The sequence below is a fragment of the Schistocerca piceifrons genome, chromosome 1 (genome assembly GCF_021461385.2).
Source record: "Schistocerca piceifrons isolate TAMUIC-IGC-003096 chromosome 1, iqSchPice1.1, whole genome shotgun sequence".
NCBI lineage: Eukaryota > Metazoa > Arthropoda > Insecta > Orthoptera > Acrididae > Schistocerca > Schistocerca piceifrons.
The window spans coordinates 833276058-833289201 of NC_060138.1; the positions used below are offsets into that span (position 1 = coordinate 833276058).

The 13144-nt window shown below is 42.3% G+C and overlaps 1 protein-coding gene across 1 annotated transcript in view; it reads left to right on the top strand.

Moving 5' to 3' along the window:
- Nucleotides 1-13144, top strand: part of LOC124775451 (follistatin-related protein 5-like) — a 138885-nt gene that overhangs the window by 95033 nt on the left and 30708 nt on the right. The window contains exons 9-10 of the mRNA XM_047250286.1: nt 2430-2567; nt 5633-5848. Of these exons, the coding sequence (XP_047106242.1) occupies nt 2430-2567; nt 5633-5848 (354 nt within the window). The remainder of the gene's footprint in view (nt 1-2429; nt 2568-5632; nt 5849-13144) is intronic.

The window sequence follows — 13144 nt, forward strand, 5'->3', positions numbered from 1 at the left end:
AGTAATGAGGAGTAGCAGAAATGAAGTTAGCCACAAAATTGACATAAAATGTTTCGACCTAACAGTACACGAACTGAAGCAGTTCTGCTACAATGGAAGCTCAAATGGTTCTGAGCACTATGGGACTCAACTTCTGAGGTCATTAGTCCCCTGGAACTTAGAACTAGTTAAACCTAACTAATCTAAGGACATCACACACATCTATGCCCGAGGCAGGATTCGAACCTGCGACTGTAGCGGTCTCGCAGTTCCAGACTGCAGCGCCTAGAACCGCACGGCCACTTCGTTGGAATCTATTAGGACATGAAGACAAAGCATGGAGGTTATAAGAAACAAAGAGGGCATAACTCTTTAAAAGAAGTCCTCAGCTATAAAATACAGATTTTAAGGAAGAAGTGACTCATGGACCGTGGGAAAACCGGAAAAGAAGAGAATGAAACAGTTTGAGATGTGGTGCTGCTGAATGCTTCTGAAAATTGTGTGTGCTGTAAAGGATAAAAAATGAGGATGTTGTCCACAGAATTGCTCAGCAAAGGAATATTTGCTAAACATTGACAGAAATGAGGGTCAAGATGACAGAAAGTGGTTTAAGACGACAGGAGATAATTTTCACAATACTAGAGAGAATCGTAGAGGATAAAACTGTAGGAGAAGGCAGAGACTGAAACATATGACTTGTAGAGGGTAAATATCTATGGGAAAGAAGAGGCTAAAATATACCCAACTAATAATTGAGGATGTTGGGTGCAAGTACTATAACGGAATGATGAGTTTGGCAGTTATGCTGTAGTTTTATTCATACAAATGATTTCGACTTAAGCCCAGGTCATTATCCACTTGAAAACGTGCATGGCCTTCGAAACTTATAGATTTTGCTATGTGACTGTGCTGTTCGTGGTTAGTACTTAACACAAACTGTAATGACTCGGAAATTAAATCGAAACCGATTGTGTAAATAAATCAACAACATAATTAACAGCTGTAGTGTTTTTTTTTCAGTAAGTAGAAAATAACTAATTTATTGCTAACTGCAGACATTCATTTCTTAACAGTATGGTTATGGTTACTGAAGTTGGTCCAACTGAGGGCGTCAAATATCTCCATAAAAGACAAGACCTCGTCCTTAATTTTGCGTTTTCCACCGCAGAAACAAAAATAACAAACAAACATTCAGTATTCATTCCACTCAAGATTTCTCCTTTGTCCACACATTTATGCTTTTCGTTAAGATCATATACTGACAAGGGGAGGCCACGATGTTTGGAACGCGGATTTACTGCAAAACTTCGTACACTCGTAGTACTCCATGAGGACAACAAAATGTGTAAGCAGTAGCGCGTACTTCTCAAGTGTTATTGAGAAAATCGCAAGATAATTTCGGTCGTCGAATATATGTCTGTGGGTGACCATTAAAACCATAAAGCGGCTGCACCCGAGTGGTGCCTTCACTGTAGCTTAGCGTGTTGGGCCAGTGCGATAGCCACCTTTTATAATAAAAGAACTGAGCGAACGGATCATCGAACAAACTGAACGGGTGTCATCGGACGTCCGGCCTGAACAAATTCAGTGAACAATATAGAACAATTTTTTTTTAAGTGTTTGGCGTTCAAGCCGCTGGATCACTTTATGCGTTTGGTCGTTTATTAGTCGATAGTTACGAATATTATATTACTTGTGACCATAATAATTATTAGACTGCCAAATAACATTGTAAATTTAATAAAAGTTCATCCGATTACACGTATTTTTCCCATCATATCAATTGTAATATAAATATTAAAGAAAATGACTGTGTTGAAAATAAAAAAAAACTGACGAACGGAACTCGATCCAGCGGCTTGAACGCCAACCACTTAACAAAGAAAAAAATTGTTCTATATTGTTCGCTGAAATTGTTCAGGGTGGACGTCCGGTGACACCGGCTCAGTTTGTTCGTTCATCCGTTCGCTCAGATTTTTTTTATTAGAAACAGAAGCTAACGCTCTGACCGAACACGCTGAGCTACCATGCGGGCACCACTCAGCTGAAGCCGCTTCGTGGTTAAAATAGCCACTCACAGAAATATATCTGACGACCGAAACTATCTTGCGATTTTCTCAATAACGCTTGAGAAGTACGCACTACTGCTTACACATTTTGTTGTCCTCAGGGGTAATACGAGTGTACGAAGTTTGCAGTAAATCCGAGTTAAAAACGTCGTGGCCTCCCCTTGTGAGTTGCACTATTGTAATTAAAATGTTACAATATCATGTGTAGTACGCACATAAACAAATTTATGTGTAATACGTAAGTAAACAGAAAACAAGTAAGTTAATAACATTTGTTATTTACATGCTGCAGTTAAGTATTTAACACAAAGCTGTTGGTGTGCGCGGTAGCTGGTGGTGGCGAGACGTGTGTGTTTGTGTGTGTGTGTGCCGTGCCAGCAGCAGTACGTGTGCGGCGACAAGGGCGCCAACTGCAGCTGGGGGCAGGCCATCAACGTGGCCAACCGCTACGTGTACGTCGCGCAGCCCCGCAACGACCGCGTGCTCGTCATCAGCAAGATACAGATGGTCGTCGTCGACGTGAGTAAGCCTTGCTTCCGCACACTGCTTCCCCTCTAGTACTCTCAGATCTTACATCGAATGTACAAAGGAATCGTACTGGCGACTGTCAAGGAGTTTTAATTTTCACCTCGACAAAATTAACTTGCGACCTTGAAAGGTAATGATGCCAGTCCTGCTCCACAATTCAGCCCTCAATGTGGCACATTTTTCTTAACCATGCATGACTTGGTCGTGACCTGGTAGCAGAAGTTTGCATCTTGGGTGTTCAACAAACGTTCCGCCTACAAAATTATCTAGTTGTTATTATAGAAATTCTTGCCACGCAATGGTGTCTTCACCAGAGAAAAGAGGAAGAAGTAACTGCGTGCTGTGTCAGGAGAATGCGGCAGGGAGGCAAAATGTGGTAGCCCAAAAAAGCAGCATGTCTGACTGTGTGCTGTGCAGAATGACCGGGTGCGATGTCATGGGGCAGAAGTACCTCCTTGAACCGAATCCCACGGCGCTTCGTCCTAACAATCACCCGTAATTCCGTCATAAGATTTCTGTAGTGTGCTCCTGTGTTGGTTTGTCACTTATGAGCATAATCTGTTAACATCACTCTATTACAGTCGCAAGAAATGTCCAGCGTCACCATGCCCGATGATGGTTGAGTCTTCGCCTTTTACGGCTTTAGTGAATCCCTATTTTTCCACTGCTTGGTTTGCTTTTTTCTCTGTCTTAATGATAGACCTAGCAGTCGCCCATAGTGACTGGCCTGCTAGAGAAGTTGTTGGTGTGACAGTGATGCCGTATTCCCGCTGATACCTCAGTTCAGTGATCAGTTCTAAGGAGTGTGAGCAGTCGCATGACTCTTTGTCATGTTCAATATTTCGTGCAAGATGTTGCAAGCTCATCCAAGACATATTCTCTTCAGTTTTTCCCCTATCGCCTCGATTCTGGTGCGTCGGTTGTAGATCACAAAGGTCTCCACACCTCTTGCTGCTCCTGGTTCTCCACAGAGAGATGTCTACCAATTCGTTCTTCGTCATTCAGACTTGTTTGACCACTATGGAACCGTCCATTTCATCGACGGGCTGCTTAATTTTGTTTTGACTCCTCTTGTGGCGGCCCACGGCACTCTGCTGTGTGTACGAAGACTGCAGATATGGACCAGCAAGCAAATAATAAAATGTAAAGGCAACATGTCTCTGAAATAAATTTTCCTGAGCTCCTTGGACATTTTCATAAACATTCCCAAGAGATAATTCGCTTCATAAACTACATATTTCCGTTACAACATTTTTTTTTAAAAGCTGTGTTACACTTGGGCGACACGTCCCACTTTGGTTGAGTATCATATGTTCGAGCCTTCTTTACATATATGTAACACCATACTTCAAACTATATTGGTAGTATTTTGGTAATTTAAACACAGCTCACTACAAAAATTCAACTCACGACTGGGGCATTTTGGAAAACTGTTGTAAGTTACACCGGAAGGACTCCGTAAGAAAACACTGAGAATTGGATTTACATGTATCCAGCTACTTCTAAATTAAGTTTTTCATCTGCCAGTTTTTCGATATTTCCTCTGATAATTTTCTTTGTCGCACAACAGCTAAGGAGGGATGAGTGCCAGGTTGCAAGGTTCTTGAGTCGATAAACAAGTGAATTTAAAAGATAGTCTTGGAGACACAATTTTTGTTCTGTAGTATGAGAGACATACGCCTTCAGATGACTTTTCAATCCCATGCTTAATATGAAAGTGAAATTATGATGGAATCAGTAAATCACTGCTTGCAACGAAATTTAACAAGAGACTGGGAAAGTTGGTCTAAAAGGTAAAGTGTAATAAACGAAACATTAGTAAGTTAAATCAGTTTTAGCGCCAAATAAAATGAAAGTAGATTCTCCAAAATCGCATTAGGAAATCACTGAATTCAGAAGTAAGGATCTCGAGATTTTTTCACTGTAGGGTTTGGGATTAGAGAATCCAAAATTATCTGTTTAGTGTTGAAGTTGGGAAAGTAAATCATCTTCAGGCCTGATAGAGTAACTTTCATTTTCTTCTGCGGCTATGGAGCCCAGGCCGTATGAAAAGTCTGCTTTGTTTTAGAGCAACAAGTGCGAAGATTATCGCATACTGTCGTCACCAGTTTCGTATTTTAAGGCATTATTAGACAGCGGCTGTGTAGAAAGACTGCTAGTGTAAGCTGAGGTCTCCTTACTTTCGGCTTAACTCACTTTGTCGCCTCCGGTGAATGTAATGTTTGCACTTTTTTTAAAAAACCCGCACAAAATGTTTGAGATCTGGTGAATGAGCCATGCGGGTTCTTAAAGAGTGACACCGTTTGGGGTAACTCAGTGGTTACCTCACTGGCTTCGAATTTGGGAAGATATCAGTTCAAACCCGCGTTCGGTCATCCTGATTTAGGTTTTCCGAGATTTCCCCAAATGGCTTGAGGCAAATGGTGAGATGGTTCCTTCGAAAGGGCACGAACGCTTTCCCTCCCCATCCTTCTATAGTCCGAGCTTGTGCTCCGTCTCTAATGATCTCGTTGACGACGGGACGTTAAAGACTCATCTCCTCCTCCTCCTCCTCCTCCTCCTCCTTTACAGATTGACTCCGCAATCAGGTCCAGAGAGACGCACGAATCTGCCAGTTGGTTTGTCACACTGTGCCTAACGCATCAACATACCTTAGTGCCATGTTATCCCATCCGCTGATATCAGATTACGACACTTCACCAGCTGATTCTCCTTCAGATAGTTCCTCATTTCTCCTCACGAGTGAACAAACCATTTCCAGTTCAAGGATAAATTTCATGTCCTACTAACGGAGAAAACTCCTCTGTAGGGAGCCTACCAAGTGTACTGCACAGCTACAGACGCAAACTGCCACTCAGGTGTCATGTAGCGGTAATCTAAAACTGCTAGGCTGCCACTTTGGTGCTAATTCGCTACCACAGATGCCCTCTGTACTAAAACCTATTTTATTTCGGCCTATCCCTAACCAGTCTTGTGATTGTTGCTGCATTCAGGATGAAGCCATAACATTTGTCCTCAGTGGTATGGGTGGGTAAGGATGAGGTGTTGGGCTGCAGGTGGTGGTGACGGACAAGTTCCCCGTGGAGCTGCACTACGTGCCGCACCTGGACCAGGTGTGGGTGCTCAACTGGCGCGCTGAGCACGACAGCGGCGTCAAGACGATCCAGGTGATCCGCGACGCCTCGCAGAAGCGCAAGCACCACACCGTGCACCCCGAGCCCATCGACGGCCAGTTCGACCTCGTCCAGGGGCTCTTCGTGCCGCCGCTGCAGGTCTGTACCTGAGTACTCTCTACACTGGGAGGATCGTAGGTTTCGTGGGACAGATATTGTTTTTGTGCAGTCTGATGCTGTTACTGCTAAAACTGTTTACAATTACGTTGTGTACCTTTTATTAGTTCATTTCATTAGTGGCTTATGGTGTGTGTGTGTGTGTGTGTGTGTGTGTGTGTGTGGGGAGGGGGGGGGGCGTGTCTGACGGTGTGCATAGAGGGCACGTGCTGGACAGAATAAGATAAAGGTGATGAGGTACTGAAAAGGTGTATTGTAAGTAGACACATAAGACAATAAGCCGGGAAAGCTTTAAACAGACAAATATTGTAGAAGTTGCCTAAGAATACTTGCTCAGTAACAGATTCAGCAGGAGGGAAGTAAAAGGAAAAAGCTCAAGAGGAAGGACTAAATAGAAAAACCGTAAGGACAGACAAAGTGAAACTGCTGCATTTTCGTGTAATGTGAGTAAGGGATAGATACAGGATACACAAAAATGGGTAGCTATCACTCCATAATTCCCCAAGTTTCATGTAGAACATTAAATAAAAAATAATTAATTAAGGCAAGTTAATTAAAGAACTTGAGATCTGCTCTTACTAACGTGCTGTATTTTGCGGACAAAGGAATGAGGGAGCATGAAGACCTTCCCATTGTGTGACACGTCCTCTGTGACATTGGGCGGAATTGTTGTGAAATTTGGTGCCAATGTGACTTAGTTTATCCATCTTACACCTTAAGTAAAAAATTCTGAGCCCTGACCCTTTTCTTCCCGTGTGTCGACACATTGCCGTTTGAGGCGTCGCCGAGCCCGAGGGTGACGTCCAAGGGCACCACTTCTTTGAGCTTTTACATAGGAAGGCTGTAGGAACCTTTCAGCCAAATTTCATACCTCTGTATCGCGACTGAAGACGATTATGTGGTTTCAAAAAAGTGACCTTCTAATTGTGATGCGGTGTGTAGAATAAGGTGACAATTAACCTTTTACTCATTTAACGTCACTATCTATGTCTCAATATCCTCACAAGCATCAATCACGCTCACTACTTGTAGAATCACCTCTCTGGAAACGAAGTAATGTGTGTCAAGTCTTCGTGCCCTTTAGCTTCAGTAGCTACAGCGTGCGGCTCCGAGTTTGCTACCAAAAATGGAAAGTTTCGTCGGATGTGGGTGAATTATTAACAGACTTCGAAGGAGACTAAAAGCCGCTACAGATTGATTCGTGCAAAACATAACATTGAATTTACGCATCACAGACAAAGGCAGTAAAATTTTGTCTCGTAAGGAATCACAGTGTAGTACCTTTGCCTTTAAGTACTGAGTTTCATTCCTAAGCTTAGCCTAGGTAACATTAACTTCTGGTTACTAAAATACGACTTATTTTTCGCACTGTGAGAATACATTATGTTATTATTTTTAATCAATGTCATAACGTAGTCGTGTGAGAATGGTTGGTGAGTATATGTAGAACTTGCGATAGGTATTGTTCGTAAGAGCACAGCTGGACAAGACTTAAGACGATAAATCGAAAAAAATACTAGAAATCAAAGAAAATACTAGTTTTGCATCATCTCCTTCATCTCTCTTTCCCATCCTTTATCCGTTGGTTATACCCCCGGCATCCCTCATAAAGTGTCTTAGATGAATATTGGTAAGTGGGTAGATATACTTATTACTGGTCGAGAAGGAATGCCGCTTGAGGAGCAAATACAGGTGCGATGGTCTTCATTCTGCATTGTAGAAATAGCGGGAAAACATTTTCTTCCGCATATGAAGCAGACCACATTGCTTCTACAGAGGAAGCTGATTTCTGATGTTGACTAACCAACGGCCATCCACATCGTGAACTTATAGTACAGATGTCCAGTTATCAAATTTTGAAACCGGCAGAGATTGGTTGCATCTATTTCAGCAACGCTTCGGCATTGTGTATCACTTGGCAGTGCTATCATCGAATTCTTCGGATCTAATAGCCTAGTTTTCTACCACATGGGTTATCGAAGAGCCTGCAGTGATTTTTGAATGAATCCGAAAATGAAAGTTGAAAAATGTAGAAAGTACCAGTCTGGGACAGAATGTCCAAACGAGGTCGCTCGACGACACACTACAAGGAAACAGTTGCCAAAATGAAATATGAGAGTGGAGAAAGACATGTAGAGATTAGGTAAATGCAATGTTATGAAGTTGGTTGCAGTTAGTACGAAGGGACATCAAAAAGTGTGTTACACAGTAATGTGGCAGACCAAGTAACTTTTATTGAATGCTGCACTATACCACAAATTAACACAGATACACGACAGTATTTTCCTGCGTAGTCACCAGGTCACTGTAAAGAAAGATCGAATCGTACTATCAATGACTCAGTTACTCGACGATAGATATCTGCAAGGAACCATTCGAGCACCACTTTCTGATCATCCACGTTGTCAGGAAGCCTGTGATTGCTGCGAATTAGTTCCTCGACTGCTTAGACAACTGCGTCTGTGGTCGACGTCGATTGCCTTCATTCCCGATCAGTATCAACCACGTCTTTAGCACAGCCCTCGACTGTACGGCCTTTGCCACATGATTAGCACCTTTTTACTACGGCAGGATATGATATTGCATTTGGCCTCTATATCGCCACAATTTTCCGGTGAACGTTTGTGCAATTTAGACTCTATGCCAACAAGACTCGCACTGCTCTGTGCACTTCAGCTGTGGAGTACGTTCCCAGTTGCCGCACCACTTTACCCCACACCGTGATGCATCTTTTATCAGTACCACCGCTGAAGTGTGCCTGCACCACACTTGTTGCGCAAAGGTTTTAACGTGGGACGAAATGTGTAACTTAGTGTTTGAAGTCCCCTGCTACTTATTTGACGTCTGTGGTGATTTCGCATCATACGAGTCCCATTACGATACTTTTCGTGACATACCAGAAATAAATCTGTAGAAAACCTTGTCTGTAGGTTTCCATTGCAGATATCTATTCTAGGTTAGGAACTTGCGCTTAGAACGTAAAATTTTTATGCCCTTTATAACTGGGCACTGTATACAAGCCAAACACATTTGCTTAACTCAGCGGTAAAGACCGTGAGTATGTGAATTTTGTCTTTTAGGTTAAATCTATAGAGCGTGCAACTCCTCCTCTCTGTTAACACAAAAAAGGTACCTTTTAGCTCAGTTTGATGTTCGAAATTTACATTGGGGATCACCACATCGTCATTTGGGTGCTCGACCAACAATCAAGTATAATGTTGTAGATTCCGCATCCTCCGACATGTACGACAGTTTGGATCTAAATGTCACAAAACAGTAGTTCATGTAACTCACACTCTAGCATCCGTCTAGTATCTGTGACGACTTCAACGAACAGTATAAAACTAAAGTGAATAATCAGAGTTTTTGTTTTATGTCTACCAGTGAGTAATATTAGTGCCCTTCCGAAAGTAAAGCCTTCTTCCCCGTTTCTTAGAGATTTATAACATCCGAATGAAATACCGATTGTTTTAAAGTAATTTAAGTTTCGTTGTATTTACCAAAGGAGCAACTGCGTAGTCTTCCGGAATGATATGGAAATGCGTAAAAAACCGAGGCGCGCCTTTCAATTCATTTGCAATTCTTTCTTGTTTCAATTTCCACAATCCCACTGTGGCTCTGTAACACGACACATTTCTAGTATTCCTTTCTGTCATACGTATTACTTCTGAATACACATAAATACTAGCAAAAGACGCAGAGAACGAAATAATGGAGCTTACTGCAATTACGCACTCATACTTAATTTTGTACTAATTTGTTAAATCAGCGTCATGTTGACAGCAGCGTGGTGGAGCAGTGGTATAAGAGAATGGAATTTGATTCGCTAAACAGTGGTTTGAGTTTCCATTGGCAATCAAAATTTGTCTTCCCATGGTTTCTATAATTCATTGAGAATACTGGAATGGTTCCTTAAAATAGAGACATAGCCTGTGCTTTGTCCTCGTATGAGCTTGTGCTCCATTTCTAATGGCCTCGACGTCGATAGGGCTTTAAGCTCTAAGCTTCTTTCCCTACTTCATGCCGACTGACATTTTATGACATTACGAGTATTCAGGTCAGATAACTGCAACGTTCAGCTCGACTGCCGAGCAGGTCTGGCTCCAATTAAGCAGAGTGACAGGTGGGCGCGGGATTTTTCCCCGTGGCTCCGTGCAAGCGCAGGTGAGGCGCTGCTGTGGCTAAAGTCAGCTAAATATAAGATGGATGTTACATTTTCAGGGATACTACATTACACACGTTACATACATAACACAACAGAAACAAACACAACATCAAAATCTTAAGGTACTGGCCTTTAACACTGCTACACCACGAAGATGACGTGCTACAGACGCGAGATTTAACCGACAGGAAGAAGATGCAGTGATATGCAAATGATTAGCTTTTCAGAGCATTCACACAAGGTTGGCGCCGGTGTCGACACCTACAACGTGCTGACATGAGGAAAGTTTACAACCAATTTCTCATACAAAAACAGCAGTTGACCGGCGTTGCCTGGTGAAACGTTGTTGTGATGCCTCGGTAAGGAGAAGAAATGCGTACCATCACGTTTCCGACTTTGATTACGTTACATTTCAGATGTGTTACGACTCGTGGCTCTACCCTTCATTCGATCCCTACGAAACCCTACATTTCAGCAGGATAATACACGACCGCATGTTGCAGTTCCTTTACGGGACTTCCTGGACACAGAAAATGTTCGACTGCTGCCCTGGCCAGCACATTCTCCAGATCTCTCACTAGCTACAAATAGCTTTAAGGCAATTCCTCACCTAATCATCCAAGATTATTATGAAAAATAATTCAAATGGTTACGTATGTCAATGGCCATTGATAAAAGTTACACTAAATCGCTGTGGAAGTGGCAATAACAAACACTAAAACATATGCAAGAAAAAACATGTATCTAGAGGCCGGAAGTACGCTCTTTCTAGCTGATAAGATGTATTTTGTAATTTTAACGTACCCACCTACCTCATATAGTAAAACCAGATCCATGAACGTTTATGCATTTTCCTAATAACTTATGTGTCACACTATATTGTTTTTATAATAATAGGACGCAAATTGATCGTAGTAATTGTGGGCTTATTCTAACACTGTGTACATTCGTGCAAACGATCTTAGTTTTGATGACGGTCTTTTCTGAATAGTTAAAGCAGATTAATTAGTGTATAAACTAACAGAAAATATTTACAGGCGATCGAGGCACGCATAATTATGGTGTCTGCTCTTGGTTAGTACTCTGTCGTTGTTGGAGGTTTCCGTCTGTTGCGAGTGGTACTGTGTTGATGGATGTGCCTGGTAGTAGTTGAGATAATCTGGGTGGCAGAGCACCCACGATAGTTAAATACCGTTTCGGGTGAGTGCGATCTCTAACTTCTCATTTGATTTAGAGTGTCTGACACCAGTTTACGGTGATTGAGTATGAACGCCCATACGAACTTCATCTTCGTTTGTGAAACTAGAGGCAACTAAGAACCATTTTCTTGCAGTTAATATTGAGACTCGCTTGTGATAAACATGTTTACTTGTAATTGCAGTGATTACTTAGAACAAAGAAATTTAGTTTTATGTCGTGATTGATTCTGAAAATTCCTGCTGTTGGTCTTTTCGTGTTTGCTTCATGAGTAATGGGTTTTTAAACGTCTTTGCAAGCATGTTTTGCACTTACGTTTCTCTGTTACACTACATTAATTATTATTTACATCTACATCCACACTCCGCAAGCCACCTGACGGTGTGTGGCGGAGGGTACCCTGAGTACCTCTATCGGTTCTCCCTTCTATTCCAGTCTCGTATTGTTCGCGGAAAGAAGGATTGTCGGTATGCTTCTGTGTGGGCTCTAATCTCTCTAATTTCATCCTCGTGGTCTCTTCGTGAGATATACGTAGGAGGGAGCAATATACTGCTTGACTCCTCGGTGAAGGTACGTTTTTGAAACTTCAACAAAAGTCCGTACCGACCTACTGAGCGTCTCTCTTGCAGAGTCTTCCACTGGACTTTATCTATCATCTCCGTAACGCTTTCGCGATTACTAAATGATCATGTAACGAAGCGCGCTGCTCTCCATTGAATCTTCTCTATCTCTTCTACCAACCCTATCTGGTACGGATCCCAAACTGGTGAGCAATATTCAAGCAGTGGGCGAACAAGTGTACTGCAACCTACTTCCTTTGTTTTCGGATTGCATTTCCCTAGGATTCATCCAATGAATCTCAGTCTGGCATCTGCTTTACCGACGATCAACTTTATATGATCATTCCATTTTAAATCACTCCTAATGCCTACTTCCAGATAATTTATGGAATTAACTGCTTCCATTTGCTGACCTGCTATATTGTAGCTAAATGATAAAGGATCTTTCTTTCTATGTATTCGCAGAACTTGTCTACGTTGAGATTGAATTGCGATTCCCTGCACCATGCGTCAATTCGTTGCAGATCTTCCTGCATTTCAGTACAATTTTCCATTGTTACAACCTCTCGATATGCCACAGCATCATCCGCAAAAAGCCTCAGTGAACTTCCGATGTTATCCACAAGGTTATTCATGTATATCCTGAATAGCAACGGTCCTACGACACTCCCCTGCGGCACACCTGAAATCACTCTTACTTCGGAAGACTTCTCTCCATTGAGAACGACATGCTGCGTTCTGTTATCTAGGAACTCTTCAATCCAGTCACACAATTGGTCTTGTAGTCCATATGTTCTTACTTTGTTCATTAAACGACTGTGGGGAACTGTATCGAACGCCTTGCGGAAGTCAAGAAACACGGCATCTACCTGGGAACCCCTGAGTCTCATGGACGAATAGCGCGAGCTGGGTTTCACACGATCGTTTTTTTCGAAACCCATGCTGATTCGTACAGAGTAGATTTCTAGTCTCCAGAAGAGTCATTATACTCGAACATAATACGTGTTCCAAAATTCTACAACTTATTGACGTTAGAGATATAGGTCTATAGTTCTGCACATCCGTTCGACGTCCCTTCTTAAAAACGGGGATGACCTGTGCCCTTTTCCAATCCTTTGGAACGCTATGCTCTTCTAGAGACCTACGGTACACCGCTGCAAGAAGGGGGGCAAGTTCCTTCGCGTACTCTGTGTAAAATCGAACTGGTATCCTATCAGGTCCAGCGGCCTTTCCTCTTTTGAGCGATTTGAATTGTTTCTCTATCACTCTGTCGTCTATTTCGATATCTACCATTTTGTCATGTGTGCGACAATGTTTGGGTTCCTCTTTATCCGCTATTTTGTAAGGCCACCATCC